This window comes from Orycteropus afer, unplaced genomic scaffold (assembly GCF_000298275.1).
Source record: "Orycteropus afer afer isolate SDZICR_OR568_19922 unplaced genomic scaffold, OryAfe1.0 scaffold00252, whole genome shotgun sequence".
NCBI lineage: Eukaryota > Metazoa > Chordata > Mammalia > Tubulidentata > Orycteropodidae > Orycteropus > Orycteropus afer.
Genome location: NW_006921839.1, coordinates 1,180,045 through 1,199,299, shown reverse-complemented (window position 1 = coordinate 1,199,299; position 19,255 = coordinate 1,180,045). Strand labels below are relative to the sequence as shown.

Genomic DNA, 19,255 nt, shown 5'->3' with positions numbered 1-19,255 from the left:
GTATATATCCTAGAGAGGTGAGAGCCAGGACAGGAACAGATACATGCATGCTCATGTTCATCACAACACTATTTACAAGAGCAAAAAGATGGAAGCAACCTATGTGCCCATCAGTGGAAGAGCGGATGACCAAACTATGGTACATACACATACTGGAATGCTATGCAGCACTAAAGAATTATGCAGGGTCTGCAAAACACCGCATAATATGGATGAACTTGGAGGACATTATGCTGAGTGAAATACGTCAATCACACAAGGACAAATATAGTATTAGTTCAATGTTGTGGAGGGTCAAGGAAAGGTTTATATATGGAGGAAAACTTTCTTTGTTGGTTGCCAGGAGTGGGAGGGGAGGGAACACTGAAAAAAAAATGCACTGACTCATGTCACTTTAGTTTTGTGTATTTTACTGTACATAAATTATATTTCAATAAAATTCATTAAAAAAGAAGAAGGAGGAGGAGGAGGAGAAGACAGCTTTGAGAAAGGTCTTGGAGCTTTCAGCATACTTGACACCCTACATGTAGCCAAGTCATTGTTCAGAAGCCTGCCATGGTTGCCTGCTGATCTTGGGACTGTCTCTGGCCTTGAACTAGAGGCCTGCCATAATCTTTGGGACTGTGCCATTTTATCTGTTGACCTTGGGTTTGTCAACCTCAGCAGCCAGCAGCTGCCTGAGTTAAGAGATGTCTTCAGCTTCAGGGCCAGAAGGAAGAAGCAGAGCTGAAGTTCAAGGTTCACGGTAGAGCTGGCACTGTGAACTCAGACTTCTAGCCTCATAAACTAAGAGAATAAATCCCTGTGTTTTGAAACCATCCACTTGTGGTATTTTCTGTCAGAGCAGCCCCAGAGGTATCCAAAAGGCTCAGGTAAGATTAGTATGTATGAAGGTAATGAATGGATCACTCACTCATTCATTCACTTACTCACTGAAGTCATAAAAACATCCTCTATCCCTGGAGCAAGATACTCCTAGCAGCACACCTGGGACCCCAGAAGAGACTTACCAGTATGCTTATGTCTAATGAGATCTGGTAGCATAGTGCCTAAGGCACTTGACTGCCAACCAGAAGGCTGGTGGTTCAAATCCACCAGCCCCTCCTCAGAAGGAAGGCTGGGCAATCTATTTCTGTAGCGATAGTGCCTCGGCAACCCAAGGAGGGGTCTCTCTGAGTCGGGTCCGCCTTGACGGTGCAAACAACAACAAGATGTTATTCTCATCAGCTCCAGTGACGCTTGGAATACTGAGAGAGTTTTCAGTAGGGCCAGACACTTCTAGTCACACTGATAGTTTGGCAGATGAAGCTCTCCTCTGTCTGAGCTAGGGAAGCTGGGTCTCTCCACTCTCTCTGCTGTCCGTTAAGAAGCAGACAGGAATGCTAACTCCAATCTCACTAGCAAGGACCAGCAGCACAATTAGGGGAATACCTATTTAGACATGACATGCTCATGACAAGGGCTGGTGCTGCCAACATTCGATTCAGTGACCAGTTCATTGGGTCACGTGGGCCTATAGGTACTAAATCAAGACCAGGTCAAACAACAGTGTTTTCTGAGTATGTAGAAAGCTGCCTTTCAGGCAGGATGAAGGACCCAGGGCTGTGAAGGGATCGTTTCTCTGAGCAGGAGAGAGTCAGATGGTGGCAGGCCTCCAAATAAAAAACAGAAGCACAGCGTGTCCACCAAATGAAAGGGCTCTTGGGACTGGTCTATAAGATGAACATCAATGTCCCGAAACATAGTTGGTGCCCTAGTCATTCTTCACGCTCTCTAGTGAAAAACCTAAAAGGATCTCTAAAATGTGAGGAGAGCAACTCAAAGGAATTATCACGTGGTTGATGGGACATTTTCTTGGGAGTTTAGGTGGCGGCATCCCTAAGGCTTTCATTTTTTTCAGCACACATTGGAGCTTTGAACTGGTTCACCATTTGGCCAGTGACAAACACTGCAGAAGACTTAACAGATGAAGGTGTGTGTGCCTGACCTAATAGATGCAGTCTGGGAGGGAGTTTCAATAACCACTTCATCAGCAAGTAAAGTAACTGGTAGGTCTACCTGCTGGATCTCCACACTTCAGGGCAGAAGGCAGCAGGAGTGGCAAAAGGCCTGTGGGCTAATGGGTTATTCTAGTTGTGGAGTACAGCCCATAAAGAGGATGAAGCCCGCAGACCAGGCAGTCTGTCTTCTGCAGCTGTGACTCATTTACAGATAGGCAGCCAAGAAGATGCAAGATCAGCAGAGAGGAGATGCTCTCCTTCCTTTCTCTTACAATTCGGGAATCAGACCCTAAGGACACAGTCTTAAGGTAATGACAAGGTAAGAAAGCACAAGCTGGTCTCTAGGTGCTCAAGACTGGGAAAGAAATACTTAAAATTAAGAGCCTGTGAGAGTTAGGCATGCATCTCGTGTTTGCATTCTCTGAAGAACACCAATGACTACTTACAGTTGCCCAATAAGCCAAAAGGTTTAACCAGATCCCTGGAATACACTGTGTATCAATGCTGTCAGCCACACTCACACAGACTTCTTTTTATGGGTTTGGAACCAAGTAACTGAGAAAGCTTGCTATCTCCCCACGGACCTCTGCATGTCTGATGGTCAGCAGACCCTCTCCTGACTCTCAATGGTGCTGATGCAGAAGGAGAGTTGTGAAAGGCCCCTTGCTTGTGGAATGATAACCCTCTCACCCCTTTTTATCAGTCTACAAGAATCTCTGAGGATTACTCATTTCTTATAGAAAAATATTTAAAATTTTTCCTAGAATCAGAACTCCCACAAAATCAGGTACACACCTCAATTTAAAGAGAAGAAATTAGCTAGCTAGAATGTTCTAGTTGTGGAGAGCAGGCTTGCGCTGGGTCTGAGTTGTCCTGAGAGTATAGCTGGCAGATCCAGAGATATGCCAAGACCTTAGAGGGGTTCCCTGCCCAGGTGAGGAGATGAGGGCATGGGAAACAGAAGAGTCTGGAGGGAAAGTGATAAACAGCACAGATAAAGGTATCAGAAACCAGGAATGGGGACCTGCATCTATGACCATTATCATATTTCTAGTTAGTTCTAAGAGTCTATGGTGGCTTTTAGAAAAGAAAAAAAAAAAAAGCCTGCGCTTTCTGATTCATTTTGAGGAAACCTTTCTGAGAGTTGAACTGCCTCTGGATTCCATGGGGAACCATGTAAATCTCCATTATTAAGTCAGGTACAAAGGTTAACAGAGAAGACTTAAGTCCCTCAGAAGAATATGCAGTCATGGTAAATCTACAAGTCTGGAATTGACTGAGATGGCAGTAAAGTTAAAGGCTAATTAAAACAAGATTTTAATTCAAAGTGCTTAAATGGACCCTCACCTCCTGCCATACATAAAATTTAGTTCAAAATGGGTCAAAGACCTAAATGTAAGGAAAAAAACTATAAAACTCTTACAAGAATACATAAGGGTAAATCTTTGTGATGTTGAATTTGGCAAATAAATCTTACATATGACATAAAAAGCAAAAGCTAGATAAATTCATCATAATCAAAAACTTGTGCTTCAAAGGGTATTATCAAGAAAATGAAAAAAATCTCTGATGGGAAAAAACATTTGCAAATCATGTATCTGGTAAGAGTTTAGTCTCCAGAATATATCAAGAACTCTTAAAACTCAACTACAAAAAGACAAATAACCCAATTAAAAATGGGCAAAGGATCTGAATAGGTAATATTTCAAAAGAAAAAAAAATACACAAATGGCCAACAAGCACATGAAAAGATGCTCAACATCATCACTGGCGAAATGCAAACCTGAAGCCACAATGACAAACTACTCACACACACGAGGATGGTGATAATTTAAAAAAAATAAAAAGAAAATAACAAATATTTTCATGGATGTAGAGAAACTGGAATCCTTATCCTTTACTGGTGAGACTATGAAATGGTACAGCCACAGTGGAAAACAGCTTGGTGGTTGCTCAAAAAAGGAAATATAAAATGACTAGATGACCCAGCAACTTCACTCCTAGACATATACTCAAAATAATTCAAAGTAAGTTCTCAAAACAAATGACTGTACATGAATATTCACAGCAGTACTATTTACAATAGCCTAAAGGAGGGAACAACTAAAATGTCCATCAAGAATGGATGAGATAAATGGATGAATTAATAAAATGTGATAATACACATATAATATATATACACCATGGAATATTATTCAGTCATAAAGAGAAATGAAATCGATATATGCCACAACAGGGATGAACCTTGAAACTACACCAAGTGAAAGGAGTCAGACACAAAATGTCACTTATTGTATGATTCCACACAATGAAATATCCAGAATAGGTAAATCCAGAGGCAGAAAGCAGATTGGTGGTGCTAGGGGCTGAGGGGATGGGAAATTGGGAGTGACTGGTGAAAGGGTATATGACTTTCTTTTGGGGTGATGAAAAAATTCTGAAATCAGAGAGATTGTGAATGTATCAAATCTTATGAATTGTTCACTTTAAAATTGCTAAATTTTATTATGTGAATCTCATCTCAAGGAAAATAAAGGTCTTAGAGCTGTCTTGTTCTTTAGGAAAAAGGTAGGGGACTGAGGGAGGACAGGATGCCTTACTGGGGTGCTGGGAGCTTCTGCTTAAGAAAGCTGTGGCCCATCACTAGCTCCCCTTGCGATGGAGAGCCAAAGGACCCTGGGCCCCATATCTGCAGAGAGAAGATGTGGGTGGCATGCAGAGGAGGTGTATGTGCTGCACAAACCTTGGCACATGCACTGTGGAAAAGCTGATATTCCAGGTGTTAGCAGAGCACCTGATCTCTTAGCAGAGCAAGAGAGCCTCTATCCCTCAGAGGATGTCCCATTTGAGGCAAATGTAGTAAAGAAGTGATAAGCAACCATTACAAGTACATGTTTGTTAAGAGTACAAGTAAAATCAAATTATTTCATCCCTTTCCTACATGAATAAAACACAGGAGAGGAGAAATATTAGCACTAGCAGTAGAGAAAATCTCATTTTCTTAAAACAAACTACACAATTTATTTTTATTTGGAGAAATAACTCACTTGCTGTAGGTTTAATTTTGCTGACCTCTTCATTCACAGTAGAGACAGAAGTCAATGTTGGCTGCTGTCTATTATCTGCAGATCTTGGTTGAATAGAATCATGGATATCTACAGATTTCTGTGATATTGTATCCTAATAAAATAAAAAATCATTGTAAGTCTAATGATGAACATATTTTCTAGTATTACATTGTTTAAGAATATTTTATTATGTCCCTATGAAAGTGACTTTCTACACACTGTGATTTTATACACAAAGAGAAAATTTTTTAAAATTTCCTATACATGGATACTTTAACTTGAATTTGCACATGAGCAATTGATGGTCTGTTGCTCAGAGGGACTCTCTGTTCTGCTACACACTCATAGGCAACTAACAAGAACAACAAAATGCATGGATAAGAACAGATAGTCTTTAAGAGAAAAGCTCCATTTCTGATTCTCATTGGATGCAGGCCTAACGCCACACAAGAGCAACTGGTAAAAATGCTGTGTGACAAAACTAGTCACAAAAACCCATTAAAAAAACCTCACTGCCATCGAATCGATATCGACTCATAGCGACCCCTCCTTGGATTTTTGAGGTGCTATCTCTATAGAAATAGCTTGCCAAGTCTTCCGAGGAGTGGCTGGTGGGTTTGAAACGCCAGCCTTCTGGTTACCAGTCAAATGCCTTAAGCACTATGCCACCAAAGCTCCATCAGTGGTCACAAAATACAAACAGAACACGTGGCAGACAGGAGGAAGATTTCTCAAGTTTTGTGCAGGTTGAGCATAGGGAAACTTTTCTGCAGTGAGTTTAGGGGAAGATTTCTGCCACCCAAGGAACTAAAAAAAAAAACTCACTGCCGTCAAGTCTATTTCGACTCATAGCAACCCCTCCTTGGGTTTCCAAGGGGTTATCTCTGTGGAAGTAGATTGCCCATTCTTCCTTCCGAAGAGTGGCTGGTGGGTTTGAACCACCAGTCTTCTGGTTAGCAGTTAAATGTCTTAGGCACTATGCTACCAGAGCTCCTGCTCAAGGAACTAGAGACCAGAAAGTCATTGCAATGGTTTAAATGGCTGAGGTCACAAGTACAGAGGGACTCACAAGGAGTGTGGTATCATAAAAAGTAGCTGGACTTTGGAACAGAGCTACACTACAACTTGGCTCTGGAACTTACTAGCAGCATGACCCTGGAGAAGTAATTATTCTTCAGCTGTGGCCTTCTGATCATGAAAATGTTTCCCTTATGGGTTGTTAAGGAATAAAGATAAAAAGTGGCAGCTGATATTACTACTGTTCTAACTTTATTGTGCTGAAATAGGATAACACAGAGATAAGACACAGATTTCAGGAGGAATTGAGATTTCTGACACAGAAGTCTCATCTTGAAGCAACTCTAGCTGAAAGACTGTGGCCTATGTTCTTGAGAAACAGCGCTCATCAGATTTCAATTTAGGCTTAAAGTATCATAGTTTATGATGTGTCATTTTCTGGTCTGCATAAGATGTGGGTAACACGTATCAAACTTGGTTCACAAAACTGTTGGGAAGGACTGAATAAAAAAAATCTCATCCAAAGCCATATTATTATTATGACTGTTCTTATTCATCTTTGTATTTTTTATAAGTGTATAACACTTTTAGGGAAAAAATTACACAGGTCTAACAGGGTATTTGTGTAATTTATTTAACCATAATGAAATAAAACGTGTATTTTAATGAAAATTTAAATGTAAGACTGCATATAGCAACACAAAATTATAAATCCTTTAAGAGAATGTTTATTGTTTCAAAATAATCATTAAGCATGTCTTTTTTAACATTTAGAAGTATAGCCACTCCTCAGAAGGAAGGTTGGGCAATCGACAGTAGAGATACTGCCTCAGAAACCCAAGGAAGGGTCGCTAAGAGTTGGATCTGACTCCACGGCACTGAGTTTGGTTTGGTTTTTGGCAGTATAGTTTAAGGGAGAAATTAAGTGATTAAGTTAAAAAATACACTCTCCTACTGGAGCAAAATGAAAGAACATTGGTTTACTAGCTGCTGTGAATATTCTAATGACTTCTAAGAAGTTTCCCTAGAAAACTACTCATCAACAAAAACTAAGTCACGATATAGGGTGCCCTCCTCTGCATTAGAGGTAGTTTTGAGTATCAGGTGTATGCTTCCTCAGTTTTTCTAAGTAACTATATTTTGGAATTCTTACATTTTCTAAAACAGCTTTGCCAACAGTATAGTGTGTCAACACCTCCCCTTAAGAAAGAATCTATAGAAAAGAACAAGCCTCTATGAAAGGAATCTCTATGTATTGATGTGGAAACATCTAGACAGTCTAAGTAAAAAATCTCCAAATAAGATTTCATTTAATATTATGAGTATTACGTATACACACACACACACACACACACACACACACACACATACAGAGGAAACATATGGAAGGACATATACCATAGTATTAAAGGCTAGAGTTGGGGTCGAGGGAGTAGTTACAAAGTGATTTGTACGTTCTACCCTATACACTTCTGTACTTTTTAAAATATATACTTCAAAAGCTTGTTTTTTTTTTTTTTTTAAATATATAAAAACAGTTATCAGGTGTTTTTTTTATTTCTAATTTTAAAAAATCCCTTGAGTGCAGAGCAAGAAATAATCTAGCTGAGAAAAGCAGTGAAGAAAATACTACAACTTACTGGCAAAAGGTACAACAGGTAGAGATTAAGAAGCCAGAAGCAGAGGCAGGGGCTGTAGATCTCAGAAATAGCCAGGGCAGTCAAGAGGAAGCATCTGTGAGCTGACACGCTAAGAGCCAAGATGGGTGCTACTGTGCCCACCACACCAGAACCAGCAGCAGAGTCACTGAGCATGTACCTGGGCCAAGCAGTTTCCCCTATTTTGCATGCATTAGCTGATTTAACTCTCACATCCCAAGCCTTATATACATATGAGGACAAAAGGTCTGCTGAAGGTCAGCTAGCCAGTAAGTGGTTGAGCTAGGCTGTGACTTTGGATCTGATGTCAAAGGCCACAGTGCAAACTATTACACTACACAGCCCTACAAACAAAAGCCCACAAGGCAAGGCAGTGAGTGGGCCAAACCTGAGAAAAGTAAAACTGAGTAACTACTCATTTAGTACTTGTAAAAGGATGTAGTAAGAAGAGGTAGAATCTGTGATGAATTGTACAACTCCAGAAGATAAGGGTCATGGAGCAATGTAAGCCTACCCAGTAACACCAGATTTCACAGTATTTTCAAGAGAGATTCAAAATGGTAATTTTCTATATTAATATTGGTTAAGAAATTTAAAACTTGTGGGAGCCAAATCAGGTCAGTAGGCACTAATTTGCTACCTCTAGCTCCCTAAGTTTAAAATTCAAGGGCATCAGGTAGAATAGTAGAAATGTGAAGAAGGTCTATAGCTTAGATAATAGTAAACCAAAAAAACCAAACCCACTGTCATCAAATAGTTTCCTACTCGCAGCGACCCCCACTGGGTTTCCAAGGCAGTAAATCCTTATCAAAGTAGACTGCCACATCTTCCTTCCACAGAGTGGATAACAGTACTGTATATTAATGTTAATGTCTTGGTTTTGTTCATTACACCATTTGTTTGCGAAATACTAAAAATTTTAGGGATAAAAGTATATGTCTACAAATTACTTTCAAAGAATCAGAAAAACATGTTTCTGTAAAATGATAAAGTAAATGATAACATTTGGGAAAACAGGTAAAGAGGTACATTAGAATTTCTATACTATTCTTATAATTTTCTTTAAGGTGAGATTATATGGAAATAACAAGTTAAAATAAAATGATCTAATAATATTCTCAACTTAGCATAGAAATCCCTATGTAATCTGGTTCTGCATGTCACAATCCTTGAAATCATTATCTCCTCCGTCTCAGACCACTACTATCAAAAGATAGTTTAAAATACCCTTCCATGGCACTCAAACATGTAACTTTTTGCTACATGGAAATTTACTACCATGGACTTTAACCTGAGAATATCCAACAGTGAACTTATACCATCTTTTCAAAAGAGCTGGGTTTGTATACAAGAATCTGGCCCACTGCAAAACTGCTTACAAGTAATTAATTCAGAGTATGATTTATTAAAACTTACCAACTGTTTTTCACTCACAGGAGATGGAGATGGGGGAGCATTTTCTCCAGAGGTGGGATGCCAGGTCAAGAGCCTTTAAAACACCAAAATCACACCAATCACTTGGGGGCATGCCATATGCCACCACCAACATGTTTTGAAGGGGAAATTTGGTCATGAATGTTATGGTTGAAAAAAAAATTTCTCTGAAAAGTTTCAAAACTTTAAAACCAATTTTTCAAAGTATTCAATGTCATCAAGTGTGTTCCAATGTGAGATTTAAAAAGAGTTTTTTTTTTTTTCATAAAACTCTTTAGATTCTATTGTTAAATAAAAAAATAAAATTTTGTGTGCCAACCCTAGATAACTTGCCAACCCTAGACTGGGTGCTTGAGGTATAGAAATGATTAAGGCCCAATTTCTTGCTTCTGAGGAAGCAGGAGCTGCTGGGAATAGGGCAGACAGATGGTAAACAGATCATTTCAGTTCAACGTGGAAAGTATTCTGGTCTATGCATTTTCTATGCCAAAAAAACCAAACCAAACTCAATGCCATCGAGTCAATTCTGACTCGTAGCGACCCCCATTGTGTCTCTGAGTCAGCACATCTTTACGGAAATAGATTGCCCCATCTTCCTTCCATGGAGTGGCTGGTGGGTTTGAACCACCAACCTTCTGATTAGCACTTATTAGATAAGCTTGAAGGTCTTGTATCTCATTCTCAAGTGTTTAAAATTCATTAAGTTAAAACAGCATCAGTCCTTACATACACACAAAAAAAATATAGCCCAATCGGTTTTTGTAAAGACATCCTAAGGAGAACAACTAGGTAGGAATTCATGCTAACTTTGACATAAGGATTACAGATGAACAGACAGAGGTAATTTTAGCAACATTTGTGAGTTTATTACATTGCCCCAAATGAAAAATGTACCAAAAAGAAAGAAAGATTACCCAGCATTTAGAAATAAGCTAAAGTGACTACTTTGAGTGTAGTCCTTCCTAGATACTTCTTTGTAGGGGCATGCACCTTTAGTTTCACTTCCTATTTACTATTCGTTAGGATATTTGCAAGGCAATTTTAAGAGTGCAGTCACATTTGATTTATGTCAAGAAAAAGTCTGTGAAGCTTAAAAATCTGGACTAATTGCTAGTTTTCATATACACCCACCACTCCTCACTATCCACATGGTTAGGTTCCAAAGACCAGGTCATTATGCAAAAATAAGAGGATGACTACAAGGTTGGGCAATCTTCTTCCGTAGTGATACTGCCTTGGAAACCCAAGGAGGGGTCGTTATGAGTCGGGTCCAACTCCATGGCAAATAACAACAACAACAATAACATCATCATTATATAACAGCCACACTGATGAGAATCCTGGCCCAGCCAAATGGAAACATAACCTTAACCATCACAGGCTAACATTACTCTCATCCGTACCTCAGTGTTCATTAATGTGAGATGTACACTATTAATGGGCAAAACAGTCAAACAGATTTCTTCCTATTGTCTTAAATACGAAACATTGGATAAGAAGATTGTCAGTGTCTGATATATACCAATGCATACACATGTCTACTTAGTAAGATGTTTGAAAGAACCATCTACCTGTGGATTTAAAAACTATCTCTAAGGTCAAATATGTGCAGGCCATACAGCTGTCAGGGTTGAGCTTGAAGGTAAGTTCAAGTCTGTCCTATAAGAATCCAGGTCCTGTCAGAGTCAGTCAGCGCTGACTACATCTCACGTTTCCCACTGATAAAAACTACCCCACTGCAATTCAATTCCAAACTCACTCCTTAGGGAAAGTGGTAATTAATTGTAAAATTTAATATTTGCAAATAGATTTTAATTCCATTATTAAATCTATAGTAACTAAAATATATATTGAGAGTATTTTTTTACTTGTTTGATGTAGATAAGTAAAATCTTATAAAAGTCACTGGATAGTGACCTGAATTTTAGACGCTCAGAGTAAGGGATATTAAGTTTATAAAGAATTGGTTCATGTATTTGCTATGGTTTATAGGTACCTGATTTGCAATAAATCTGAATCCATGGACCACTGGGACATGTTTAAAAGGGTTTCTGTTAGGAAACGCACTAATTGCTATCAAACTTATACAAATATAAAATACACATATATAAAGTTTATAAAATCTTCTTACGCATGTGGGATTGTGGTTTTGAAGATATCCAACGTGCAGTTACAAGTTTTATCCCAGATTTCTAGAGTAAATTTTTCACCATTCAGAATAACAACATTCTCTAAGCAGTTTGTACCAGATCGTGCTAACTGCTCATTGTCTAGAAAAGAAAAGAAGAATTCTTTTACACATTACCATGGTCACACCCATGTAAATGTTTCCCAACACATCTGGTACAGACCTACCTTGCTGCACACACCAGTAGAGCTGTGCAAAAATATCATCCAAAAGTACATCACTGAGAACTTCTAAATACTGAGTGAATACATCACAGATAGCATAAAGTGCATGGTTGCAAGTAGTTGTCATCCATTCAGCTTTCTGGGGAGAAAAGAGGTTAAATAGTAGTACCATTGATCAGCAACTAGAATCTAAACAAGCATGGTTTCATATTTAAAATGTAAGCCTGTCAGTGTTTCTCTTAACAGAGCTCTTAATTTTCTCTAGAATATTATATTCATCTTCACTTAGTATCTGATCTCTATTTCTCCTTTTCATCCCCAACAACCCAAAACCACCTATACACACACATATGAAACAATTTAACAATTTTCTGTATTATCTGCCTTGATTAGGAAACGACTACATTGCATCATTTTGATATTCACACTATGATTTTTCAAACAATATGCATGAAAACAATAGCTGGCCTTGCTCCAAAATATGACAGAACATAAAAGAGAAATTAAAAGGAAGAACGACGTAACCCTGTAAGATTAGCACCAGTTTAAGATAAAACTGACTTCTGTGAATTATGCCTACTTGAAACTACCATAAAAGAGTAAAAGGGCTATACAAAACAAGGATAAATATTTTCTTTATTTTTCTCAAAAGCACAAAGGATAACTGAAGAAGTATGCATTTAATACAATTATATGGGACAAAACAGGAAATTTTGAAAGCTCCCTACTTACACTTCCTGAAAGGTTCACTAAAACTGGTCTATAGTAAATAGATACATTACCAATTTTACTAAATAAAACAAAAAATAATCAAATTTTACTTGATAGTCTTTACTCAAATTAGAATGAGACGTCACTACGTAATACTACAGGAAGTTACTGGTTTTTTTTTATTTTTGTAGTTGTGACAAAATTAAAATGAGAAAAGAAATTAGAAGTTTAACAAAAACACTGTGAACAAAAAGTAAATATATTAAGTCAGTTCTATTCCCAAATTATGCACCTTTTCATAAAGACACACTATTATATTGTCATGCCTTAAAGAAAAATTTCCAAGGAATTCTTTTCTGCTCATTTTAGTATTCTCAAATATGAAATGTATTACGGAAAATATCAAAAACCTTTTAACTTGACTATGCTAAATGAAAATTTTATGTTCTTTTACCTCTGTCTGCTGTTCTGGCAACTTCATGTTGTCAAAGATTCTGAAAACAATCCGAAATAAATCCTGCCACCAGTGTTTCTCATAAGTGTGGCCATATGTTTTCATTATTTCAAACATTACTGTTAAGCCCCTAAAAAGACAAAATATAATTAGGAGAGCTATAATATAAAAAAAGTACATCACACACCAGAATCCCACCTCCTAAGATGGATTTTAGTACTTCCTAAAGCTACTAAAATAAATTTAAAATTTGCTTTAGACTGACACATGATAAGTGAGTTATAAGATATTTAAGCTGTAAAACAACTCATTTCTTTAGGACACATATCGCTTAGGGAAAATCTCCAAAGGACTTGGCCTTAAAATCTTTCATTTCAGTATTTTATTTTCCCCCCTCACCCTCACACCACAAACCCAATGTGAAAATTTTAAATGAATTACAGATTAAGAAAGTCCAACATTTGGGTGATTATTAATTTTTTAGTACCCTGGACAAGGAAGCAAGCACACTCACAACACGCACTGCCATGCTCTACTGCACTAAGGCAGTCTACAAAGAAATAAAAAATTAGACTTCAGAAGATCTTTTTCACAAAGCTAAAGGGAGAATATGGTCCAACATAGACCAAGATAGTCAGATGTGTCACAACACCCCTCTTACAAGAGAGAACCAAGAAAACAAGTGAATCGAATGTAGATGACAACTTTGGAGCGCTGAGCATCAAAGGCAAAGGGGAAAAGCTGGCCCAAGTGCCAAGTGGAAGGAGATGGAAAAACTAAAAACAAAAGTTATACGGAAAGGACAGAGACCCCCCCCCCAATAAGCAAAGCACTACTGAAGAAGGCACTCACTCACTCGGCTGTGCCAAGAGATTTGGAGGACAGTTACCTGGACAGGTGCCTGGAAGAGATCCATATTTGTACCCATTCCAAAGAAAGGTGATCCCGCAGAATATGGAAATTATCAAACAATATCATTGGTATCACACACAAGTAAAATTGTACTGAAGATAATTAAAAAATTGTTGCAGCAGTATATTGACAGAAAACTTCCAGGAATGCAAGCTAGGTTCAGAAGGGGATGTGGAATGAGGGATATCACAGCTGATGTTAGATGGATCTTGGCTCAAAGCAAAGAATACCAGAAAGATGTTTACTTGTGTTTTATTGACTATGCAAGGCATTCGATTGTGTGGATCATAACAAACTGTGGATAACACTGAGAAGACCAGGAATTCCAGAACACTTAATTGTACTCATGAGGAACCTGTACATAGATCAGGAGGCTGTCATTTGAATAGAACAAAGGAATACTGCATGGTTTAAAATCGGAAGGTAGCGCGTCAGGGTTGTATCCTTTCACCATACTTATTCAATCTGTATGCTGAGCAAATAATATGAGAAGCTGGACTATATGAAGAGGAATGTGGCATCAGGATTGGAGGAAGGTTCATTAACAACCCGAGATACACAGACGATACAAATTTGCTTGGTGAAAGTGAGGATGACTTGGAGCACTTACTGATTAAAGATTACAGTCTGCAGTATGGATTACATCTCAATATAAAGAAAACAAAAATCCTCACAACTGGACCAATAAGCAGCATCACGATGGAGAAAAGACTTAAGCTGTAGAAGAGTTCATACTGGTTCTACAATCAACGCCAATGGAAGCAGCAGTCAAGACCTCAAAAGATGTATTGCACTGGAAAATCTGTTGCAAAAGATCTCTTTCAAGTGCTGAAGAGCAAAGATATCTCCTTGAAGACTAAGATGTACCTAACCCAAACCACTGTATTTTCAATCGTCTCATATGCGTGTGAGAGCTGGACAATGAATAAGGAAGACAGAAGAGTTGATGCTTTTGAATTGTGGTGCTGGCAAAGAATGCTGAAAAGTACTAATAAATCTTTCCTGGAAGATGTGCAGCCAGAATGTTCCTTGGAAGCAAGAGTGGCCAGACTTCATCTCACCTACTTTGGTCTTGCTGTCAGAAGGAACCACTCTCTGGAGAAGGATATTACGCTTGGTAAAGCAGAGGGTCAACGAAGGAGGGGAAGGCCCTCAACAAGATGGATTGACATGGTGGCTGCAGTGATGGGCTCAGGTACAGTAGGGATCGTGAAGCTGGCATAGGACCAGGCAGTGTTTCGTTCTGTTGTATATAAGATCGCTGTGAGTCGGAGACAATTTGATAGCACATAATAGCAACAACACAACTGAAGAACAAAGTAAGAGGACTCATACTCCCCAATCTCAAAACCTACTATACAGTCACAGTCGTTAAAATAGCCTGGTATCGGTACAATGACAGACATCCAATGGAACAGAATTGAGAACCCAGAAGTAAATCCAGGCACTTATGGATAGCTGATCTTTGACAAAGGGCTGAAACCCATTAAAAGGGGAAGAGATACTCTCTTTAAAAATGGCACATACAAAATTGGATATTCATTTGCAGGAAAATGAAAAAGGATCTATTTTTCTCATCATATACAAAAACTAACTCAAGGTGGATCAAAGACCTAAACATAAAAGCTGAACTATAAAGACTATCAGAGAAAAAATTGGGGCAAATTTACGGGCTATAACACATTGCATAAATACACTATCAAATGTAACTACAAATGCATGAACAGCAGAAGACAAACTAGACAACTGGGAAAAATTAAACATTTATGTGCATCAAAAGACTTCACCAAGAGAGTAAAAAGAGAACCTACAGACTGGGAAGAAAAATTTGGCAATGACTTATTAGACAAGACACTAATCTCTAAAATTTATAGAAAACTTCAACATCAAAAAGACAAACAAGTCAATTAAAAAATGGGCAGAGAACAAGAACAGATAACTTCACCAAAGAAGATATTCAGGCAGCTAACAAACACATGAAAAAATGGTCTCAATCATTAGCCATGAGAGAGAATACAAATGAAAACAATGAGGTATCACCTCACCCCAGCATTAATAGTAAAGTTCCAAAAAAGCACAAAACAACAAATGTTGGCAAGGGTGTAGAGACTAGAACCCTCATACACTGCTAGTGGGAATGTGAAATGGTACAACCACTGTGGGGGAATGGTATGATACTTCCTTAAAAAGCTGGAAATAGAAGTATCGTAAGATCCAGCAATGCCACTACTAGGTACATATCCTAAAGAAGTAAGGGCCGTGACAAGAATAGATACATGCACAACTTTACTCACTGCAGCACTATTTCAACAGCAGAGATAGAACCAACTTAAGTGCCCACTGATGGAAGAATGGATAAACAAACTATGGGACATACACACAATGAAATACTACACACCATTAAATAATGATGAAATTGCAAAATAGATCATAACTTGGATAAACCTCAAGGACATTATGCTGAGTGAAATCAGTCAATTACAAAAGGACAAATATTGTGTAAGATCAGTACTGTTACAAGTGAAGAAAAACTTTACACACAGAAAGAGTCATTCTTTAAAGGTTACCAGGGATGGGAGGGGAAAGGAAGGTAAATCACTAACTAGAAGGTAAAAACATGTCAACTTGGGTGAAGCGAAAGGCAAAACACAATAAGAGGGAGATCAGCACAAAATGATTAAGGCAAAGGAAGACACTGAGAGGTACATAAGAATTAAGAGTAACAAAGGTAAATACTACTATTACATATGCAATCCTGCAATAACAATAATCTAAGAATAGATACATAGACACTCAAACTGAACACGGTGGATAGGTGAAGGGGACTACACCCATGTATATAGGCTTGACAGAGGATATCTCTATAAATATATTTATATGTGCTGTAAATATATATATTCATGAATACAGTTGTGCATACAGGAGGCAAAGAGAAGAAAATTTCCTAGCTTTAACCAAACATTTGAAGGAATGAGTCGCTAGGCCTGTGGGCTGAGGAACATAGTTCTAGGGGATACCAAGGTCAATTGGCTTAACAGTCCACCAAGGTAATGTTCTACATTCTACTTTGGTGAGTACCAACTAGGGTCTTAAAAGCTTGTGAGCGACCATCTAAGGTCCAACTAATGGTCTCTCTCCTTCCGAAGCAAAGAAGAGTAAAGAAAATCAAAGATGCAAGGAAACAAGTAGTTCAAAGGACTAATGGACCACACGAATTCCAGCCTCTGTGACCCTGAGACTAGAAGAAATAGATGGTGCCCAGCTACCACTGCTGACTGCTCTGAATATAGCAACAACAGGATGTCTAGATAGAATAGGAAAAAAATGTAAAATCATAAAAATGACCAGGCTTGCTCATTTGATAGAGACTGGTGGAACCCCTGAGACTATGGCCCTTAAACACCCTTCAAGCTTGGAACTGAATTCACCTCTGTGGCTCCATTTTAAGCAAAATGGTAACAGGCCTATAAAGTGAACAATAACACCAGGGAGGTATGCGAACCATATGCAATCTAAAGAGCACCATTTGCTAGAGATAAAACTCAGAAGGGAGGAAGGGGCAGGAAATAAGGATGAAGGGAAATGATAAACAAAGGGAGTGGGAAGGGTACTATTACATTGTGGGGTGCGCAATCAGTGTTACAAAGCAAAATGTGTATGAACTATTGAAAGGAAAACCAATTTGCTCTGCAAACTTTCACCCAAATTGCAGTAAAAAATAAATAAATAAAACGACTAAGTATTTGTTATAAAAGCCAACACACCAAATCCACTGCTGAGTCAACTGCAATTCATGGTGACATCACTGTCACAGAGCAGAACTGCTCCATAGGATTTTCTTGGCTGTCATCTTTATGAAAACAGTTAATAAGACTTTTCTTCCATGACGCCACTGAGTAGGTTCTAACTACCAACCTCTGGGTTAGTGGTAGATCAAAAAACACGTGCGCCACCTAGCCTTTCGATATTGTCATATTCTTATTCCTTAGGATAAATTTGTGGACAAGACAATGCTAAATTAAAGGCTATGCATATGTTAAATTTTCTAAAAAGTGCAGCCAATTGTTCTCCAGAGGGCCAAAAAGATAGCAGTAAACGATGCAATGATCACTAAGTTTGTCTTTTTTGAAAAAATTAACAATTCAGTAAACTTAAAAATAATGCGTCACTCTTCAGAAATTATCTTTGATTACTTGTGAGACTTATCATTCGAGAGCAATTACATGTATCTAAAGGAGCCCTGGTGGCACAGTGGTTAAGTGCTTGTTGGTAACCTAAAGATTGGCGGGGGGGACCTCCCAACAAAAAAACACCCTGGCCCAAACACCTTCAGTGGATAATTCTACCTACCAAACATTCAGAAGAACTGACATCAATACTACTCAAATGATTTCAGATCAGAGAAGGAGGAATACTCCCAAATTCAATCTATGAAGGTAGGATAACTGATCTCAAAGACAGGTAAAAACACCAAAAGAAAAAAAAAAAAAAAAAAAAGATAACTGCAGATTCCTCATGAATACAGATGCAAAAGTTCTCAACAAAATTCTAGCCAATATAATTCAACAGACTATTAAAAAAACAATACATCATGATCAAGCGGGATTCATACCAGGTACACAAAAATGGTTCAACATTAGAAAATCAATGTACTCCACCATATAAATGAAACAACAGAATCACATGATTATCTCAATCAACTCAGAAGACATTTGATAAAGTCCAACACCCATTTCTGATAAAAACCCTCAGCAAAGTAAGAACAGAAGGAAATTTCTCAACATAATAAAGGGCATTTATACAAAATCAAAAGCAAATATTATTCCCAACAGGGAGAAACTGAAAGTACTTTCCTTTTGAATGAGACCCAGACAAGGATCCCCTTTATCACTACCCTTGTTCAACATTGAACTGGAAGTCCTAGCTAGAGCAATAAGGCAAGAAAATGAAAAGGGGATAAAAGACATTCAAATTAATAAGGAAGAAGTAAAACTGTCCCTATTCAGAAATGATGTGACAGTATATGCAGAAAATTCCAAGGATTCCACAAGAAAACTACTGGAATTAACAGAAGGATTCTGCAAAGTAGCAGAACACAAGATCAATATAAAAAAAAAAAACAGATTTTTCTACACCAAAGAGAACTTTGAAAAATAAATCAAGAAAACAATACAAATTTAAAAGTTTTCAAAAAGATAAAATACTTAAGAATAAATCTAGCCAGGGACATAAAAGACCTATACAAAGGAAACTACAAAACATTATTGCAAGAAACCAAAAGAGACCTACTAAGTGGAAAAACACACCATACTCATAGACAGAAGACTTAATATTGTGAAAATGTCAACATTACCCAAAGCAACTATGGATATAATGTAATCTTGATCCTAATTCCAACCAGTGTCACAAAACAAAATGTGTATGAACTGTTGAATATAAAATGACCTGCTTTGTAAAATTTCACCCAAATTGCAATAAAAAGTTTTTAAAAAAAAAAAAAAACTTTCAAATAAGTAAATAAAATAATAATAATTAAAAAAAAAATTCTTTAATGAGATGGAGAAACTAATCACCAGCTTTATACGGAAAGGAAAGAGACCCCAGATAAGCAAAGTACTACTACAAAAGAACAAAGTTATACCAGATTTC

General features: G+C 37.8%; 1 protein-coding gene across 1 annotated transcript in view; it reads right to left on the bottom strand.

Annotated features, from left to right (window-relative positions):
* The window catches only part of ARFGEF1 (ADP ribosylation factor guanine nucleotide exchange factor 1), a 192,298-nt gene that overhangs the window by 10,490 nt on the left and 162,553 nt on the right, over window positions 1-19,255 (bottom strand). Inside the window, exons 36-40 of the mRNA XM_007949715.2 lie at window positions 12,695-12,824; window positions 11,533-11,668; window positions 11,309-11,447; window positions 9,160-9,232; window positions 5,048-5,180 (exon numbers count right to left, since the gene is read on the bottom strand). Of these exons, the coding sequence (XP_007947906.1) occupies window positions 5,048-5,180; window positions 9,160-9,232; window positions 11,309-11,447; window positions 11,533-11,668; window positions 12,695-12,824 (611 nt within the window). The remainder of the gene's footprint in view (window positions 1-5,047; window positions 5,181-9,159; window positions 9,233-11,308; window positions 11,448-11,532; window positions 11,669-12,694; window positions 12,825-19,255) is intronic.